This window comes from Podospora pseudopauciseta, chromosome 4 (assembly GCF_035222475.1).
Source record: "Podospora pseudopauciseta strain CBS 411.78 chromosome 4, whole genome shotgun sequence".
In the NCBI taxonomy this organism is placed as follows: Eukaryota; Fungi; Ascomycota; class Sordariomycetes; order Sordariales; family Podosporaceae; genus Podospora; species Podospora pseudopauciseta.
In genome coordinates, this window is record NC_085894.1 from 1,787,118 (window position 1) to 1,806,167 (window position 19,050).

The following is a 19,050-nucleotide window of genomic DNA, read 5'->3' on the forward strand; positions in this document are numbered from 1 at the left end:
CTCACCTGTCGACGCTTTCTTCAACTGCCGGTCCTGTTCTCGCGCCGCTCTTTTCCCTTCGCAACACGCTCGTTGATCCGCTCATTTGCCTGTCGAACCGACCACCCGCGTAGCACTCGACCGATTCCGAAGAAAGACCACACGAGACACATTCTTTTGATCCGAACTCCTCGATATCTTCTTCACATTTTGCCACCCTTCTTCAGCCCAAGTAGCTCAGCTCAGCTCAGTCCAGGGCTCAATACGAAGTACCGAAGTCAACTACTGCCGCCGGGCTATTCTGCCAGGAACCATCCACGGGACGGTGCAGCATCAACGTGCCACTGCCGTTTTAACTCCGTACCGCATGTCGATTCGATAGCCTGCGCCCGCCGCTTCACTCCTATCTTGGTCGTTTATTTCACTGGAACTGCCTCCCAACTTGTTTATGTTTCCGCAGCAATCCCTTTGAACTGGTTTTTTTGGTGGACGCTAGGCTGTTAGCTGGGAGACATCAACTCTTTTGGCCACGCTAATGGTGAGTGAGCACCTGATCAACACTCCCCCGCCCTATAGCCTGGTCTGCCAGTCGGAGCTGGACCGCTCCCCTGTGAATTCGCCCGGTTGCCCCAACTCGTTAGAAAAGGATCGGGGACTCGGAGAAGGCAATTTTGGTCAGGCAAGGGCGTTGGGCTCTTGTCGATCATATTGGTAGACCGCTGTTCTCACCTTCACTTCACACCCAGCTTCACATCCCAACTCTTTATGAGTGAAAACCCGCCAATGTGTGCAAATGAGTTATACTGACAGGTTCCCTTTTCATCCAGTCTGTGTGATATCCACCCGAGTTGTATTGGTCAATCTCACCGCCCCTTTCGCTACATCTTCATCTGCCGCTTCTCCTGCGCGGTGCATCACCAAGTCAAGAATCGACAAGCTTGCTCATCGATTGAATAGACAAACAGTTTCTCAACATGAACCGGTTCAGGACAAAGAAGAAGCAGAAGGAGGTGGAGGCGCCGACGACTCGGTCGAGTGAGGACTCGGAGCAGTCGTCTCTTCCCTTCAGAGGGTTTCGCAATCGCAAAAAGGTTCAGCAGGAGGAGACCAAGCCAGAGTTCGATCTCGCCACTGCTCTTCCTTCCACCGATGATTTCCGGACCAGTCTGTTGATGTCTAACCTCTCCGCCCGGTTCTCCATGTTGAGGGAACAAGATGATCCAAACACCAAGATTGGGAAGGCCAGCGATGACAGCGTATTATACCCAAATCGACAGTCCCGCATGGCCGACTTTGGGTTCTCTGGTGGTGCTGGTTTGGCTGACATCGCTGAGGTGGAGTCGATCAGGGCTGCTACTTTTTTGCGAAAAGACTCTTTTGCGTCTGATGACACCGACGTGAAAGGGGGTGTTATGAACCGTTCAAAGCCGCTAGAGGGCAACAACTTGTTTGGCGGGCGACAAAAAGTTTACAAAATTCCGGCTGGGTCAAAGGCTGCTGCAGGAGGCCTGGGAGGACGGGCTTTGTACGACGACGACGTTCCAATGTCGGCTTTTCAGAAATGGAGACAAGCTGAACGGGAGAGGTCTATGGAGAGAGGAGAGGCTCAGTCAGATCAGCCCGAAGAAGATGTTGAGCCAACGCGGTCGGCATCTCCTCCACCCAGTGCGTACAACCAAAAAAGGGAGACATCCTCAACCATGTCATCAGCTTCCAATTTGGCTCGCAACTCCACAGCGGCCACTTCGATTACCTCTCAGACTGCCAATAGCGTCAAGGATTCGTCCTCGGCGGCAACTTTCTCGACTACCGCGAATACTGGGCCGGTCACGAGAGCGAGACGGCTGTATGAGCAGGGTCTTAATCAGGATCTACAAGAGCAGCAATCCTCTGCCTTGTCTCGTCTCGACACAATGACCCGCCAAAGACCCTTTGGCACCCGCAATGACGCAGGCGCGGCACCTTCCCCCTCAACTGCCTTTGCTCTCGACAGATCGGTGAGCGAGAGACGGGCAATGTTGGCAAAGGCTAGCGCCCCAAATCTGAGGACCCCCAGCTCTACCACCACTGTCTCTCCTGTGAGCTCAGCGAGCTCAGTTCCGAAGCCTTCGCCTCAGCCTGAAGCGAAGACAAACTTCGGCGCCGCACCCCCTCTCAGTCCACCCATCAGCGAGACCGGCGAACAGCCCTTCCTGCCAATTCAGCCAAACGATGTTGGCAAGGCGACGGCCCTTGGCATGTTCCAGAAGCCATCGCAACCGTATGATGAATCCACGTACGCCCAGCGCCAGATTCAGCTGCAACAGGGCAGGGAGACGCCTACCCCAAAAATCAGCCTCGATGCCAGCAGCAACCTTTCGCCGCCGTCACAAGCCTCACAGGGGATGCCGCCAACCCCGGTTCCCGACTCCGAGCTTCCAACCCCACCGATCATCTCCAACCTAAACCTGTCTCTCTCCACGCCCGACCTCAGCCTCCAACGCCCGGCTGACGAGGACCACCCAGCTCTCAGGCAATCAGCAATGCCTACCCCCCTCTCCGTCACCCCAAGGGTTTCTAGCCCGCCTCCGACCATCCAGACATCGTCTGAAGTGTCTGAAGAGCCAGTGCCAATCGATTCGCCAACCCTGGGCCCAGCTCCCGGCTTGGCTGGCTTGAGCGGCATGGTTCGCCAACACCTGCGTAGTGAAAGCACAAACTCGTCGATCTACGACGGCGGACCTCAGACATCAGGCGTTGACTCCCGCTTCAACACGACACTGTTCAGCCCATCTATTGTTAATGACCTTGCGTCCCGCTCAAACCCTTGGATGAATGGTGATCAAGAGTGGGCTGTTTCGTACTACGGCGGTAACCCTGACAAGGAGCCTGCTCCAGAGACAGCTAACCCAGATGTAACCCCCGAAGCCAAGGCCGATATCACCGAAGAAGAAGTCGATGAGTTTGCCACCCAGCTCGCCGATGCCCGCCGTCGTGTCAGGGAGAAGTTGACGTCGTATGTCGAGTCAGATAGCAGCAGAGCCGGTTCCCCCGTGCCCCAAGAGGCGGCGCCTCCCGCATCATCAACATCATTGAGTCTTGGTATCCTCAAGTCGAAGTCGAGCAAGGGTTCCATTGTGGAGCGATCGCGAAACACTAGCGCTGCGCCATCGAAAGTCACCAAGATGCTGGGAATTGGTGCTGCAACCATGAGCACGTCTCCGTTGCCAACCAAGCAATCCTTCGATGACAAGGATGTCTCGACACTTGCCACTATGAGAGAGGAGTCCAGACAGCAAGAGGTCGAGTCGCAGGACACCCGCCATTCTTCGGAATCAGCGACTAGCGGTGAACCAGCGACCAAGCCAGAGGATGAAGACAGTTCCCGTACTCCTCCTGGTCTGAGAGCGTTCCAGAAAGCCAGACGGGAACTTCAGAAACGCAAGGAGCTGGAGACGCTGGCGCGCCGTCAAGCCACGCAAACATCAGCCGCTGCCGATGGCCAAACACCCCTTCAGCCACCCCCTAGAGCTGACCGTAGCATGAACCAACGCTCGCCGCCGAGCGGCGATAGGAGACCGCCTCCCGTAACATACCGGCCACGTGCTCCCAGTGATGAAAGCAACTACAGCAACTCCCCGAGTGGACGCGATCGCAGTGGCTCGGAGAGATCGGAGGGTGGTGGTCGTTCGCATAGCCGCCCTCCTCGCCTGATGACCAACGGCAACATTATGTCTCACGATCAGTTGGCTCCCTGTAGTGCTCGCACACCAATGATGCGCTCTCCTGGTCTGCCAGGGACTGACATCAAGGGGTCTCCCATCATGCCTCCTCATCCCTATCCCGGCCGCGGGGTTCCGTCACCGGCCGCCTCTCCTATGCTCAACCAGTCGAGACCAGTCGGAAATCTGGCTCTACACACGAATCGCCTCGGTATTGACGTCCACCCCGGGCAACCCTCACCCATTTCTCCCATGGGCCTCCCGTCCCCGTCGCCCTATGGTGTTGGAGCATCGCCCTCGCCTGTTGGAACACCTACTTCGTTCGGTCCCCGGATAGGTCGACAACCATCAGTCTCTCAATCGCCAGCCTTGGGACCGGTGAATGCGAAGCGAATTGTCGACAAGCGAGAAATTTCCGAGCCCACGCTCATGTCAGCCACCACTCGCGTCCCAACCGTTAACCTCCCCCACCAGCGTGCTATGGGCCCGGATGGAAACGATAGAGGACGCCCGTATCCGGAGTCGAGGTCACGTTCGAGCAGCCGCGGGGGTGCGCCGCCGCCTCTGCCTCCGATCAATCCACGACGCAGACGAGATGATTCGAGTGCTGGACGCATGCCGGAAGATTCCGGCATGGCTGCCCCGAGGTTGCCTTTCGCCAGCCAAGCGAACCACAGTGCTTCCAGTCTTGACCATGCCAGCGAAGACGAGATGGGCCGCCGCAGGTTGCGCAAGGCCAGGCCCTCCGATGGACCTACTCCCCCAAGCCCCAGGACCTCTGGCGGAACTCGGGACAAGAGCCCACCATTTCTTGCCAAGGGCCCTCTGCCGAGAATGAACCCAGGCATGGGCCCCGGTGGCATGATTTAAGCATCACTGCCACCACCACCAACTTTTCCTTGTCTCTTCGTACCCGTTGTTCTCTTCTAATATTCCCCCGCATTTTTTCTCTCCATTGTCTTCCAGACATGTTTTTTTTTTTTTTTCATATATTTGTTTATTTTCCTTTATGTACATCTGGCCCAGGCCAAGGTCATGAGGCTATGAAAACCCGAGATACCTCTGTAAAACTAGACTGCGTTTAGGTGTGTGTACATGTGTGGACTGGGAAGGGTGGAAAGGGGGCGGAGCTTGAATTGGTTTGGTTTTTCTTTTTTTTGTTTGTTAGGTCGTGGTTAATGGGTTTCTGGACTGGCTGGTTCTGGTACTGTTCAAAAGAAGTGATATCCCATATGTTGATGTTTTTTTCTTGTTTTTATCTTTGTATCACTGACAGCTTTCTTACTTGTGAGGACCGACTGATTCTGTAATGAGCGGGTCGAGTACCCGCGCTTTATGTACCAGTCGCTGGATTTATTGTGGAAGATGTTTTTTGTATGTAGCGTATCAGAGCCACATTTGAGTGGGGGCTTGGTGGATGGGGGATCTTGTAGTTGTAGTTGATGAAATTGAAACAAACAATCAGTCAAATGAAGGTTTTTGGTTTGAGAATGTCGCTGATGTGGAAGGCTGCCGCTGGAGGGGCTATGCTTGGAGGATGAGGGGGGTTGATGTTTCGTGGATCTCAACCGAAGTTACCCCATTGGTGGCGTTGCTTTGCATGCGGCTCATGTATTGCTCTCTCACCACCACCCCCGCTTCGAGGTCCGGATTTTGCACTTTTCTCTCTTGGGAGTTGTAACTGATTAGGAGAAGGACAGCCTTGACAACAGCATTTATTGTCATATACAGCCATATGTTGGTTAGGAGTGGTTGTCAAATTCGCCAATTCTTTTAGTTTCTGCTTCATTTGCTCAAGGCACTCGCCCCGTCTTACCCAACCGGCCCCACTTATTCCGACGTCACCTCGTCCTCACCATGGCATTCATCCGCCCTTTTGAACCAAAGGACACGGAGGACTGCAAGTTTATTGCATGTTTTTCTCCTCCCCCCAAACCCCCAACCCCCTTTCTTTTGTTTCATGATAATAATTTTGATCCATCTAACAGTGCAGAGCTACCCTCCCCCCTTCGCTCGCCTCGTCCCCGGCCTGTGTGGCTATGGCGCCCTACCTCTGGACGTTGCAGTTCACGCACCTCTTTCCTGAGCACTGTTTTGTGCTTGATGATGGGAGTGGCAGGGCGGTGGGGTATGTAATTGGGACGCCTGACGTTTTTGCGCTAGAGGAAATGTATCCGAGGTATGTGGAGGAGGTGTTGGGGAGTGAGCAGGGGAGGAGGGATGTACCGCCTCCGGAGCAGATGGAGAGGCTGGAGGAGTGGTGGGTTGGGGGGGGTGAGGGGGGAAAGAGGGTGAATGAGAGGTGTTTGGCGCAGACGGCTTATAGTGTTAAGTGGTTGGTGCTTGAGGGGGTGGAGGGGAGGAGGGAGCTTGTGGAGGGGTGGAGGGGGATGTTGCATATTGATTTGTTGGAGGGGTGGCAGAGGAGGGGGTTTGGGAGGGAGATGATTGGACAGTTTGTTGAGGGGGTGGAGGGGGTGAAAGGGGGGGTGAAGGGGTATGATTATGGGAGGGGGATTCAGTTGGGGGTTGCGGGGGAGAATAAAGGGGTTGTGAGGTTTTATGAGGGGGTTGGGTTTAGGGTTTATCCTGGGGGGGAGAAGGAGGGGAATGTTTGGATGGTGAGGGATTTGTGATGGGTGGTTTTGGGAGTGTACCTAGATGATGGTTTTAGGGCGAGAACTGTTTGGTGAAATGAGATTGGATCACTGACTTTTAGGTTTGATGATTTGTTGTATATTTATGTGCCGCTGGGGTCCTGTGGTCATGCGCCATGTTTTTTCGCTATATGCAAGGCATTGTTCAGTGGATTCGGCCTTTCATAGCATGGTGAACGCTCAACCCACTCCTTCACGCCTGGATTTCCTAGTTGAGTGCCCACTCAGCATGCCCTTGCTGTCACAGATTCCGATGGCATTTGATGGATGGCAGCCCGCCCTATGTCTTGATCTGTGCCTGCCGCCAAAGTCGATCTGACCTGGAAAGTGGACTCAGCATTAACCTTGCTCCCGACCTTGATGTCGGCACCTCCATGATCCCATTTTCGGCCTTCGTAATGAACTTAATCTTGGCTCCGGCTTTGTGTTTACACCAAGTAGGAAACCAGGCCTTTACCTGTAATTTCGTCTTGGCTTTAAGCTTGCTCTCGCTTTGATGTTGATGCCAGTGTCATGCTTCTTCAGTGCTAGAGGTCCCAACGCGTGCCCCAGCGCCGGAAGCCTTTCAATCAGCCCGCGTGCCAGCGCCAGAAACTGTGCTTGGTTAAGGTCGGTTTATGTCACACGGTTTGCGATATCAGTCAGTCCAAATGAGAGGGGAAAGATGTGTATATTCTCTACCATAACCTGCTGCTAGCAGCAACTGGTAAGTCTACCGCACCTACTTACTCACCATAATACCCCGTTTCTTGCCGCGAGCACAGCCGAGACACTCCGATTGCTAATAATCGATTACGCACGGCTAAGAACTTGCGGTGTTTGTCGGCATAGGATATCAATAGTGTGTTGCCAAAAAAGATGCGCACGATACAATATGTGTGATGTAAATAATGTTAAACCATTCTAAGCCAGGTGTAGCAAATACAAAACCCCTCAAGGACACCAAGATCATATCTCCTTGCTCTCATCTCTTCACTAACTGTTGCCCAAAGCTTTCTGATCAGCCCGCGCACCTGTGCCAGAAGTTGTGGGATAGCGGATAGTGGTCACTGGTGCAAAAAGCGAGGCGAAAGTGGTGAGAAAAGTGATGACGGTGGAAATCCAACAGAGAGAAAAGAAAAAGCTACAAAGTATGTGAAATATTTTTGAAGCAACAAAACCCTATCCAGAGCAACCAAGGTGTGGAGTGGACCTGACAAAAGATTTCTAATTAGCCGTATACCGGCGCGAGAAGTTCTTTGCTCAACCCGAGTGCCGGTGCCAGATGTCTTCTGATCTGCCCGTGTGCTGGCGCTAGAGGCCTGCGTGCCGGTGCCAGCGGTCCGCTTGTTGGCGCCGGACACCTTGGACAGCAGCGTTTGCAAGCCCGAAGAGCAGCGTTTTCAAGCCCACCTGCCAAATTTTGCTTGGATGGTGAAGGTTTTTATGCATATTTACATTGGATTACCTATAGGAAGGGACTTGCTCCATGTGCAACCCATCCCCCCTTTACTCCTTGTGCACCCCCATATACACCCTGAGGGTTATAGCTGCAGCACTGCCTCTTGCTCATCAGCATTTATTGCAGAGACCTCACACCCACTCGGCTATCCTAATTCCAGTACAAATCACTGTATAATCAAGATCTTCTAATTGCTGGACTATCAATTAAAGCTATTTTCAGCATGGCTTCCACACATGTAGATGTTGTTGCTGACAGTAATGCCAGCACTGGGTGCGTATTTGTCAAATGTATAGCTTGCCCGACCATGTTGTCAGGGAGCTCAGCGATGCCAAGAATGGTTTAATCAAAGCCAAGGGTCGTGTCGAGTGTGTTGGACTACATCACTCACATCAACCGATACATCCTCACAGCAATGATAGAGGAAGGGTCCTTGTTCAGCATCTATGTGATACTCGAGAACAGGCGTCTAAAAGTTCCATTGTGTGGAAGGCATGGTTGAACACAGTGGTGGTGGCTCTTGGTTACTCTCTGAGCAATCTTTAAAGGCTATTGTTTCTTGAAAACCGCACCTATAACCCTGACCCTTGAGAGGCGTGCACAAAGGAGTAATGGGGGATGCACATTCAGAATCAGGGAGTGCACATGAAGCAAGTCCCTATATTAAGGCATTGTTCCATGGATTGGGTCATTCAAACAATGATGAAAGCCAATCTAGGTTTAGTATCATGGCTATGTGGATGAACGTGTTGAGTTCTGGAACCCAAACCGTTGATTTGAAGCATGTAGGTTAACTTGCGATATTGTCTGACAAAAGAAAAGGTGCTCAGAAGAGTGTACAATGAGATATTTATACATAAAGAGAACTTGATCTGCCAAAAGCTCAGCATTCAACCTTGACGCAGTGTACCTGTCTAGTCCATGCTGTTTGACTTCTCCAATGGAGCCTTGCATTCCTCCACAGAATGCAAACCTACCTCACGGCCCTTGATGTTACGATTTTCAACGAGATTATCATCGGCTAGGCACCGGCAGCCACAGCTCCGCTGGACAGCTCCGGTCCGGCACCGAGAGCACCTTCCGGAGTAACGTTTCGGCCCCCGCCTGCCTATTCACATGCCCGGCGGGTCCCGGAGGGGCACAAGGCTCCGACTTTTCACTCCCACTCCCACTCCCGCCGTTCCCATCCTCTCTCTCTTCTTTTCTCTTCTCTCCCTCATACTGCTTGTCTCGACGATTTGCAACCCATCTCGAGACCAGATCATCAGCTCGAGCACCTACGTCCTGTCACCCAATCCTCCTTTTGGTTTCCTTACAATCAAAAAGATCCCAATCATCAACATGTCTGACAACGGCAAGAATCCCGCTTTCACCGGCCCGGTAAGTCGCTTGAAGATCTCGCGATGGATGGATCTGCTGTTAACCCGCCACAGAAGGGCTCACCCCCCGACGGTGGTCTCACCAATTCCCTCGAGGAGATGTTGACCTACCAGAAGGCCAAACTGGCTTCCATGGCGAGTTCTCCCAAGGTTGACCCCAAGGACGACACCCCCAAGCGTGAGAGTGGCTCCGAGTACTCCAAGAGCTCCTCTTACCCCGAGGGCAGCAAGGCCGGCAAGGTCAAAAAGGTCAGCAAGCGTAAGGGCGGCAAAGGCAAAGGCGGCAAGAATACCGATCGCCCCAAGTCCCCTCTGACGACCAAGTTGGTCGTCAAGGATGAGTCTGCTGCTGCCGACAAAGAGCAGTCTGTCAAGACTGAGACTCCTGCCGGCTCCGAGTACCAGGTCGACGTCAAGGTCGGGACCGACGATCGTGTCGACAGCAAGGCCAGTATCAAGGTTGAAGCTCCTGCTAATATCGAGTACGAGCACAAGGTTAAGTCTGAGTCTGTCGCTGCTGTCGAGACTGACGAGATTCCCATCGATGTTGGCGAGAATGACCCCTCCATCAAGACCGAGATCAAAAAGGAAAATTCCTTTGGCTCTGGCCACGGCTTCGAGTTCAAGAGCCCGTGCAATCCCTCCATCAAAGCTGAGATCAAGGAGGAGAGCACCTCTGGCTCTGATCGCGGCATCGATTTCAAAAGCCCGCCTAGCCCTCCCAAGACTCCCGTCAAGGCCGAGGATCAAGCTGCTTTGGGCCCTCAGATCAACAAGGAGAGCTCCGGCTCTGACTATGCCGTCACGACTCAGGAGGAGAGTCCCGTTATCTCCGACGAGACCAATACCATGAAGCTTGCGAAGTCTTCTTCGGAGAATCTTCTCCAGAATACCAAGGGAGAGACCGCCGGCTCCAACAATTCCGATGTTCAGCAGGGGTCTGACGACAGCCCCCCTGTCCAGATTCGTCCAAAGGTCCAAATCCTGACATACCATCGAGACGCCGACATGTATGTCCGTGTCCGTAACGCCGCGTCTCTCGGTTACGGGTAAGACAAATCCTTGTTTTTGCTTTGGCGGCCATGTGTCGGAGAGGTGTTTGATTGCTAACGATGTCAGCTTCAACAGGTATGCTCATGTCCGCAAGGATGCCCTGATTTCTGCTTCGGGCACCATAAAGGCGAAATTCGGCAATGCTGCCAATGCCATCATGACGGATAAGGACGATAGTCCTTTTGGGTTGAACGTTGTGTTTTCTATCCTTCACCACAAGTACCACGAACTTGGCATTCGTCCGACTATTCCTGAGCTCTATGGCCTGGTATGTACATGAATATGCTTGGATGATTGATCTTGCTTGTTGGCTGACACTTTGGTAGGCCCAGGTAGTGGAGAAGTACGATGTGGCCCACGTTATTGTGCCGTTTGCCGAGAAATGGTTGGTTCATGATTTGAATTTTCATATCATCATGGCCGGGGAGAATCTCAACAACGAGCGGGTCATGGTGATGACATGGATCTTTGGTGAGGGCCGCTGGTTCTCCCGCACTCTTCCCAAGGTTGCCCGCGAGGCTACGCTTCAGGACGGCGTCCTTACGGGCGCCGATGGTCCTTTCGCTGGAAGAATTCCGGACCATTTGATCGGTAAGGACATGACTGAGAAACCTACACGGAATTCTCTTGATGGCGCATTGACTAATTGACCTGTGATTTTTAGAATGCATGTCCAAGTATCGGCTGTTCTGCCTTCGCAAGTTGCACAAGTGCATCGATGAGCCCTTGACGGCACTGATCAACGGATCTCGTCAATACTGTCGCGCTGGCGATGCCACCGCCGACATCAAAGAATCCTGCAACCATCAGCACCTCGGAGGAATGATCTCTGGGCTGACCATCGCCGGGTTGGTCCCCTTCCCGGAGCCGGAGCAGTACCAAGGAAGCGTTTTGGATCTCATCCAGAAGCTGCAGTCCATCCGCCCTGTGCGCTACAAGGTTCCGGGTATCTCGCCCCATATTGACACGCACCAGAACTGCGGCATTCGCCATTTGCAGCTTCTCAAGGCAGTTGGGGCTGAGCCCATTCGTTTGACCAACGAGTTGTACCAAGACTTCAAGCGCCATGGTCAGAAGACCGGCGTGTTCTCGGAGGAGCTCTACAATGAGCTCAAGGTTGAAGAGATCCATCCGGCCACGGATAACTTCAAGGATGACCAGGATCACTTTGTTCAGGAGTCTTGGGAGTTGGATTTTGAAGTAGATCAAGGAAGAAACAGGGGATGGTGCGTTGTTTGCTGATCGGCGCTGGTGGCGGATACCTATGGTTGGGCATCAGGCATCTACGGATGTTTGGGAAGTTTGATGGGATCTTTGCTGTTTTCGTGTATGATGATTGTCACTCGGGTATACGTCATCTAGTTTCTGTGAAGGTACCAAAGAACTGTGTTGTAGCTAAATCTGAGGTCCCTACATGTTGAAGGGATGTCTTTTTAACCATGCAAACTGTTGTGCGTGTCCTCAAGGTATCCATGAATTGTGAACAAAGCGATGATGCCATTCCTGGATGTCAAACAGGTGCCTGGTTACACATACTCGGCAATGTCTCGGGCTGAGGGAGTAGGTTTGACAACTGTGCAAAAGGAGAAGAAAATAGGGATTTGGACTCTGACCGGGCTGCTGCATAGGGGGGTGGGCAAGGGCCTTGATGGGCAGTCAATATTTGATCGGGGCATCTGGGAGCGAGGAGGTCGGCGGCACGGTGAATGGATTGATTGCAATTATGCTGGCAGCCGAAGGCTAGCTGCTTGCCTCGGCGGGATATTCGAGGAATAGGTTGGGGGAGAAAGTAGAGCTGCCAGGCCTCGCTGGCAATGCATACATACCTTTGTGTCCCTAGCTTGTTCTGCTACATGGCCGTCCGGGCCGCCGCTCCCCGGTCTGCACAGCTTAATTCCTTTCCATCTATCTCTTGCATCTGGTCATCGATCGTGTCAAGGGAGCCCAAACGTCCGGATCAGACCCATTTTGCTGCATGGTGGTGTCACTGGTTAAAAAGCGTGCTGGTTTTCGTGTCTGTGAGAGGTACTGGGCTTTGGAGGTCGCTGTCTGGGTTGCGAAGAGCGACGAGGGGCTTGTTCACCCACTACCCCTGTGGTTGGTGCCCTTCGCATCAGCAAGTGGCAGCAGCAGCAACAGCAGAGATGAACGGCTACCACGATCACAACGAACATGCCAACCGATACCACCATCGACCGACGGGGGGGTTTGCGTCTCGTGGTGCGCCTCCACCACCACCGGGGTTTTCTCCGGCGTCGACTGGGCTGCCACCGCTTCAACCTGCGCCACGACGACCACCACCACCATCAGCGCATGCGATACCCTTGACACCACCACCACCGCCGCCGCCGCCGAGCGCTACCCCCCTTACGTCGATACGACACCAGCAGCCGATACACCACCACCACCAACACCACCACCCATCGCACCTCATCACCGCAACAACATCACCACCATTACCCTCCCCCTCCGCCTCCTCCATCCCATCAGAATCCCGCACCCTCCTCACCTTCCCAACCCCAGGCCTCCCCTCCCCCCGAATAATCCGCCCATCCCAACCCCCCGTGCGATACCCCCCCTCAACAATAAAATACAACAACTCCGACCCCCACCACCAGCGACACATCGTCTCAACCCTCCAAACAACCTCCAACCTCCGAAACCTCTCCTTCTTATTCCATCCCCCCGCCCCATCCCGGCAACAACAACCGACCGATAGCAACGCCCACCTCCCCGCCCAAATCCAAACCAACCGCTGGCTCTGTTGCCAGTGCGCAGAAGAGGGCTTCGTCGACCCGGTAGGAACGGTCCACCTCGTGGGTGAAACAGAAGAGATGTACAGCACCTGCCTGTTCCGCCCATCCAGCTGCCACCACAAAAAGTGCGTAAACTGTGTTTTATACGCTGGCCCAGCCTCCAGCCGAGACCCGGTACGGGGGGTGAAATTTCTTGTTAGGACTGTTGGGGGGTTGTACACCAGTGGACGGTTTATCGACCCTGTACGCTGGGAGTGTGGGGTATGCGGGGAGTGGGACAATAACAAGATTGACGGGGGGGTGAGGATGGGAACTGGTTGTCAAGGACGGGGTTGTAAAGCACAGGGATGGGGGGGTTGGGGAGGAGGGAGGAGGGGGTTTTTCACCCGGGAGAGTATTGTTCTCAATCGGTATGGACAGAGGCTGGGGACGGCGGATCAGAGGGTTGCCTTTGAGGGGGGGCCGTGGGATTGGCATAGACGGGGGTTGGGGGATGGGAGGTGTGTGTTGAGTAAAGGGGTTAGGGAGGTGCTGATGAGGAGGGGGGGTGGAGGAGGGGGAAGGGAGAGGAGGGTTTGGGGGGTTGGGGAGCAGGTTCCGGGGTATGAGTATAGGAGGCCGCCGCCGTTGGATGAGGATGATGAGAGGGAGAATAGTGAGTATGAGGGCAGTTTCCTGGCCGGCTTGCCGGTTGAGGGGGGGGATAAAGGGAAGGGGAAGGAGAGGGAGGGGGGGATGGAGATGGAGGGGGTGGTTTGTGGTGGGCAGGGTAATGGTATTGATAGCAGACATCATGGTGGAAGTGAAAGGCGAGAACATGGGTTTATCAGCCCATCTTCTGCTACGATGACAACGACGAGAAGCCCGGATACGGGACAGGGGCAGGGAGCAAAACCACGCTTCTTTCCGGGGCTGTCAAATATGAGGATGTAACGATTACATTGGGGTGGACTACTTGGATGTACACTGATTGTAATATGAAAGAACATTTCACTTCTGGACAGGCCAGGTCTGTGCAAGCCAAGGGTTAGGTGAGTACGAAGTGAGCAAGCCAGGGTTGGCTATGTAAATGTGGGGGACGTGTTAAGATGCCGTAAGTGCTGGCGAGTACTCGGTTCACTGGCAATCGCGTGGATGTGTGAGTGAATGAAAAGAATGCCTAAAGAAGGCATTGTATGTCTGGTCCAAATTAGTGGTTGTTGGTCAAGTGAGGTCAACTTAAAGATGGATTGGCTCTTGATAAGAGGTCTCGGTACGGATAAGAATGGCTATCGGACCGGCCCGGTGGCTCGGCTCCTGATGTTAGTGGCCACCTAAGACAGGGGGCCAGCACTGACCACTTGGAGGGGCAAAGAAGCTTTGTTCCTTTTTTTGACGCCAAGACAGATCTGATCAAGTACGTCAGCGGAAGAAAGAGGGCGAAGATGCCCCCGCCATGGGTATCATATTAAAACAAGAAAACAATCCTGATGGGACAATATTATACTTTTCATTCCGTCTGAACGTTTGGTCCGTTTGATTGTTTACTGTCCTGATATCTGTTTGAGCCCTGCGCGGCTGAGTACCGCAACACGGCACACAAAGCTGATGACGGAATATGTGGGCACGGTTGGCCGGCCAGTGACTCCAGTCTCTGGGTTGGGTCGGGTTAATGCCGGGACCCTTCCTCTCTTACTGACCGCCTTCCAGGAATCTGGGAGCCTGGTCGAGTTGCGCGGTTACTGGCATACTTGTCACGATAACGAGGAAGAAGCTGGGGAGGAAGCGGAATCCCGGGCTTGAGTTGTGGTGGGTGGGCTGGGCTGGGGTTCGCTGCCGGACCTGGATCAGCTGTTGGAGCTATCCATGAGATGCCATCTAGGATGGCACGATGGTCGAAAGACTTGTCGACTATCTTTCCATATGCCATTATATAAGGCATGCCTGTGTAACCGCACGCCGACTTTTAGACGCCTGTGGTTTCCAATGACAACCTGTATATATGCCCATCTGTTGACACCTACCTATGTCCTCCTGAGTCCTGTGCCATCGTGCTCAGGCACCAATGCTAGGTGGGCTGACGCTAAATATGCTATGCTTCGATCCAAAGCACCAAGGCCTGCACGCAATTGAGGCCTGCATTGGACCAAAGGGGGCATATGATCCTAGCGTTTACACATACGTACTCCGGGTCGCCTTCTGATGCCGTCAGCTCGGAGATGTCTGAATGGAGAGCTTCATCGTAGGAAAGAAACCTCTTACAGTGCGCCGGACTGGCTTCATCGAACAACCTCTGAAGCTTGAGGCCAAAAGAGTCCAAGACCCGAACCGGGGCCAAAAGTGGAGTTCCACCGGACAACCAACCAATCAAAACCCCCATTATAATATTTTTTCTCTGGCTGCTGCTCCCACCTCCTGCGACCAGCGACTCTCTCTCAACGTTGCCCGCATCATCACTGGCAACAGCAAACCGCTCGACCACCATCCTCCACGTTCGCTGCCGCTCTCCGCAGCAATCGCATGGTATGCCCCTTTCTCATCCTCTCTACCCCCCCTCCCTCTCTCTCTCTCGCTCTCTCTCTCTCTCTCTCTCTGTGTGTGTGAACCCTCACCTGACATGGCAAACAGAGAGCCAGGCAGCGTGTTGCACCCAGCTCAAACCCCAGGTACTATCTTTGATGGCTGCCAAGTAATCAGGCCTTCCTGACCTTCGCCGTCGTCCGACTTGAAGCTCCACCACCTACCGCCTACCAACCACGTCCTCGCCAGAATCCTCCGGCGTTTACCTCCTCCACGGCAGCGACTCACCGTAGCGATCTCAGCATACAACCCGCCGCCCATAATGGCGCCTTCCAATGGCACTGCTGAGAAGCCTGCTACCCGGAAAGCTTCTTCCCACGTTGTTCCCGTTGTCCCTGTTCTCCCTCTCAGCTATGTGAAGCGGCTCCCGAATCAGCCAGCCACACCTTCCCCGTCTACCCAAAAGGTTGACGAGCCTTCTACCCGACCTGCCAGCCCCGAGAGGAAGAATTCCGGCGATCATGACGCTACCACACCGTCCGCTGCCACCATTCACGTCGCTACGTCTACATCATCTACTACCGCATCGAATAGCAATACTCCAGGTACGTGTATCTTTTTCTGATTGACGCTATCGACTGTGATAAGCGAAATGGTTCCCCTTCCCCAAAAGATTGGTGTCCACGGCCGTCCTCCATTGGCTTGTTGACTTGCAGCGTGTGGGTTTTTGGTCTACGGCGTGTCTGCCTCCTACCCCACAAGCGAAATCTTGCGACAATGACCTCTTCTACTCCAGTTGCACTATAGAATAGTGAGCAATGCTAACCCAGAGTGTGCACAGATTCTTCCACCATCTGTTCCGAGCCTACAGAGCAACCGTTTGTATCAGGTGCCCCTCCTCCTCCTTCCAGTCATCACAACCCCGCATTTGAGCAGCCGGCGAGAACACCAGCCCCTGAGCTTCCTCTCCCCGCCCCACACCCGGCCATTGCGAATCAGCCAGTTTTCCACCATCCTCGCCCCAGTAACGGAAGCTTGGTGTTTGCTCATCACGAGTCTAACGCCTCCTCCCCTGTCCCTCATTCGGGTGGCTACGGTTTCCCCCCTCCTGGGATCGTGCCATACCCACCGTCTGCCGCTCTCCCAGTCACCGCTGTTGACGCCTACGGCCGTCCCTTGTTGGTATCACCGACAGTAGATTCTTATCCGCCGACTGTCATAAAGCATCACGGGCCACCTACTCCCCATAGCTACCACGGCTCACAATCTTCCCAAATTGGAGATCACATCTACAACCAGCATTCGACCATGAGCGGCACTCATCCAACCATGAGCGGCACTCATCCAACCATGAACGGCACTCATCCAACCATGAACGGCACTCATCCCACTATGAGCGGCACTCATCCGACTATGAGCGGCGCTGGCCCGGTCAACGGCAGCCAGGGAGGAATTCGTGGTCCTCAGCCTACCACCAATGGTGTTCAACCCACAATCAACGGCTCTGGACCCTATCATCCTACCGGGGGTATGAGCCCCGAGGCCGCGGCTGCATTAGCACACCATATGAACTCGATGTCGCCTTACATTAGGGCTGCGCTGGGCGACAACTCGTACAGTGATTGTACTCTGGACGTGAATGTCCCAGTCAGCCACATCTTCCAGGATCACCCCGACTGCAGCCGACTGAACACTGCCATTCGAACGCCAGCGCATCGGCTTATGCTTGGTCGCAGTCCAATGCTTGCTGAGAAGATTGGAGAGGATGGTGTCCAGGCCGGCGGTGTCTTGAAATTAGAGGTTCGTGATGAATGGATTCGGCCGGACGTGTTTTGGCATTGCCTCCGTGCGCTATATGGTTGGGATATTGCGGCCGGCAACCTACCGAGCCAATTACGCTACTGGAGTGCCAAAGACGAGCTCAAAACCGCCCTTAGCTACTGGGCTGCCGGTCAGATGTTGCTGTGTCCTCGGATTCAGGGTATCGCTTCGGACTGCGCAAGGAGATTGCTTGGGTGGGAGACGATCAGTATCGCCGCTTGGTTCGTTTCGCACAACATGGCTCTGGGACCCAGCTTGACCCACGATGTGTTCCTCGACAGCACTCTGAACTGGATAATCTATCATCTTCCCCAGAGCTTTGATGTGGACGAGAACGTGGGAGACTGTGGGTTTTCTCGGCTCCCTCGTGCCAACCAGTCGGCGTCTTACAGACCAAATCCGCCTAATGCACACGTGTCGTCGCGTGTTGCTGCCAACCCGAGGCTGTCTAAGATCCGGTTCGGAGATCTGGCAGAAGAAGGATTTGACGTCGATCAGCTCTATCCCGGCAGTCCATTCACACCCGCTCAGGTCAATGGTCTCTTTTCTAGGATATTGCTGAACCTTCCATTTGACCTGCTCAAGCATGTCCTGGAGCACCCCAATCTCTGCTCCAACGCCGGGCCTCTTCCGCCGGGACCTCGTTTGCGGATTATTGATGCGGTTCGGGCGGCGCGGGAGAAGCGACGATGGGAGTTATTGGAAAGCACCGACATGCAAGTGCGTGTCTATCAAGAGCGGATCGCGTCTCAGCCGGAGCCTGTTCCTGTGGTTAATTTGGCCGACTTTTGGCACAATAGCTTGGGCTTCAAGGAAGAGACTTTTATCGGTGACGTGCCATTCCTTATTCGCACCTGGAGTCTTGGTCCTGAAGGCAGCGACGTTTAGTAGTCTGGCGGTGAACATCACCAAGGCGACACCGTTTTACGATATTATGATGGTGGGCGGGATACGGTCCTCTTTTTCGAGTTTACAAGCAACAAACTCGGCATCATTGGGTGATCCACGTGTTCATATTGACACTTGGGAACTGCATTGCGTTTGGCGTTATATGGTTTACACAAAATTTGGGCATATGTTTTGCCCGGCTGGTTAGAAGGCAGAAGGTGCAGCTTACGAACGGGTCTTTTTGCCTCTCGTCTTTTGCTCACGGCATCTTGGCACGGCTTTTTCCCTGACTTGGAGGGTCTGGCATCAAGATCTGGGGTTATCGGAATCGGGATTGCTATGCTGGTTCGATACTGCCACCAGATGTCCCTGGACGATGTCCAGCGGTTTCGGGGTCTTTCTTTCGATGAAAACATGTAAACAGTAGAAAAGGCCTGAGCTGGAGAGAGGCAGTCGGTTGTCATCACCTGGCGGTCTCTCTCTCTCTCTCTGATCACTTTTAATGTCTTTTGTTTTTCTTTCAGCGTGGCATTATGGAGTCATGGTCGATGGGTTAGTGGGAGTAGGGGTTCAAGATATTCGCCTTGGAGGAAGATTGGGGGGTGGGTATTCCAGGAATCTGAAAAAGAGTTGGGCTGGTCGGTCGGGGTCACGAAACATGAATATGGACAGACTGGGCTGGCGAGCAACACAGTTTGCTTCAGGTAGCTCTTTGACGTAGTTGGGAGTTTTTCTGTATTTCATCTTGCAGCGTAAAAATGGAGTTTGGCGGGACGTGACAGCTCGGGAGCATTTGAGTCCGTAAACAAAATCCGGTCCGTCTGGGGTGACATGTGCTTCGGGCAATGACAGCAGAAAAAGGGGAGGCATTGGATG

At 53.7% G+C, this 19,050-nt stretch overlaps 6 protein-coding genes across 6 annotated transcripts; all 6 read left to right on the forward strand.

The window, feature by feature from the left end:
• Positions 1–953: 953 nt before the first annotated feature.
• Positions 954–4,550, forward strand: QC763_403740 (uncharacterized protein; the record flags this gene model as incomplete). The annotated part of the gene is made up of 1 exon (XM_062912014.1): positions 954–4,550. The coding sequence occupies one exon, from the start codon at positions 954–956 to the stop codon at positions 4,548–4,550; it is 3,597 nt and encodes a 1,198-aa protein (XP_062765670.1).
• Positions 4,551–5,537: 987 nt separating this feature from the next.
• Positions 5,538–6,316, forward strand: QC763_403730 (uncharacterized protein; the record flags this gene model as incomplete). The annotated part of the gene is made up of 2 exons (XM_062912013.1): positions 5,538–5,584; positions 5,674–6,316. 2 exons carry the CDS (start codon positions 5,538–5,540, stop codon positions 6,314–6,316), a joined length of 690 nt encoding a protein of 229 aa, XP_062765671.1.
• Positions 6,317–8,806: 2,490 nt separating this feature from the next.
• QC763_403720 (uncharacterized protein) lies at positions 8,807–11,654 on the forward strand. The gene is given in 6 exon segments (XM_062912012.1): positions 8,807–8,819; positions 8,833–9,158; positions 9,212–10,206; positions 10,277–10,478; positions 10,537–10,801; positions 10,875–11,654. 5 exon segments carry the CDS (start codon positions 8,895–8,897, stop codon positions 11,450–11,452), a joined length of 2,304 nt encoding a protein of 767 aa, XP_062765672.1. The 5' UTR covers positions 8,807–8,819; positions 8,833–8,894; the 3' UTR covers positions 11,453–11,654.
• A 700-nt stretch (positions 11,655–12,354) lies between these two features.
• Positions 12,355–13,899, forward strand: QC763_403710 (uncharacterized protein; the record flags this gene model as incomplete). The annotated part of the gene is made up of 1 exon (XM_062912011.1): positions 12,355–13,899. One exon carries the CDS (start codon positions 12,355–12,357, stop codon positions 13,897–13,899), a length of 1,545 nt encoding a protein of 514 aa, XP_062765673.1.
• Positions 13,900–14,998: 1,099 nt separating this feature from the next.
• Positions 14,999–15,624, forward strand: QC763_0065270 (uncharacterized protein; the record flags this gene model as incomplete). The annotated part of the gene is made up of 2 exons (XM_062905908.1): positions 14,999–15,468; positions 15,612–15,624. The coding sequence occupies exons 1-2, from the start codon at positions 15,173–15,175 to the stop codon at positions 15,622–15,624; spliced, it is 309 nt and encodes a 102-aa protein (XP_062765674.1). The 5' UTR covers positions 14,999–15,172.
• Positions 15,625–15,787: 163 nt separating this feature from the next.
• On the forward strand, positions 15,788–18,985 carry QC763_403700 (uncharacterized protein; the record flags this gene model as incomplete). Its single annotated transcript, XM_062912010.1, has 2 exons — positions 15,788–16,070; positions 16,307–18,985. 2 exons carry the CDS (start codon positions 15,788–15,790, stop codon positions 18,172–18,174), a joined length of 2,151 nt encoding a protein of 716 aa, XP_062765675.1. The 3' UTR covers positions 18,175–18,985.
• Positions 18,986–19,050: the final 65 nt, after the last annotated feature.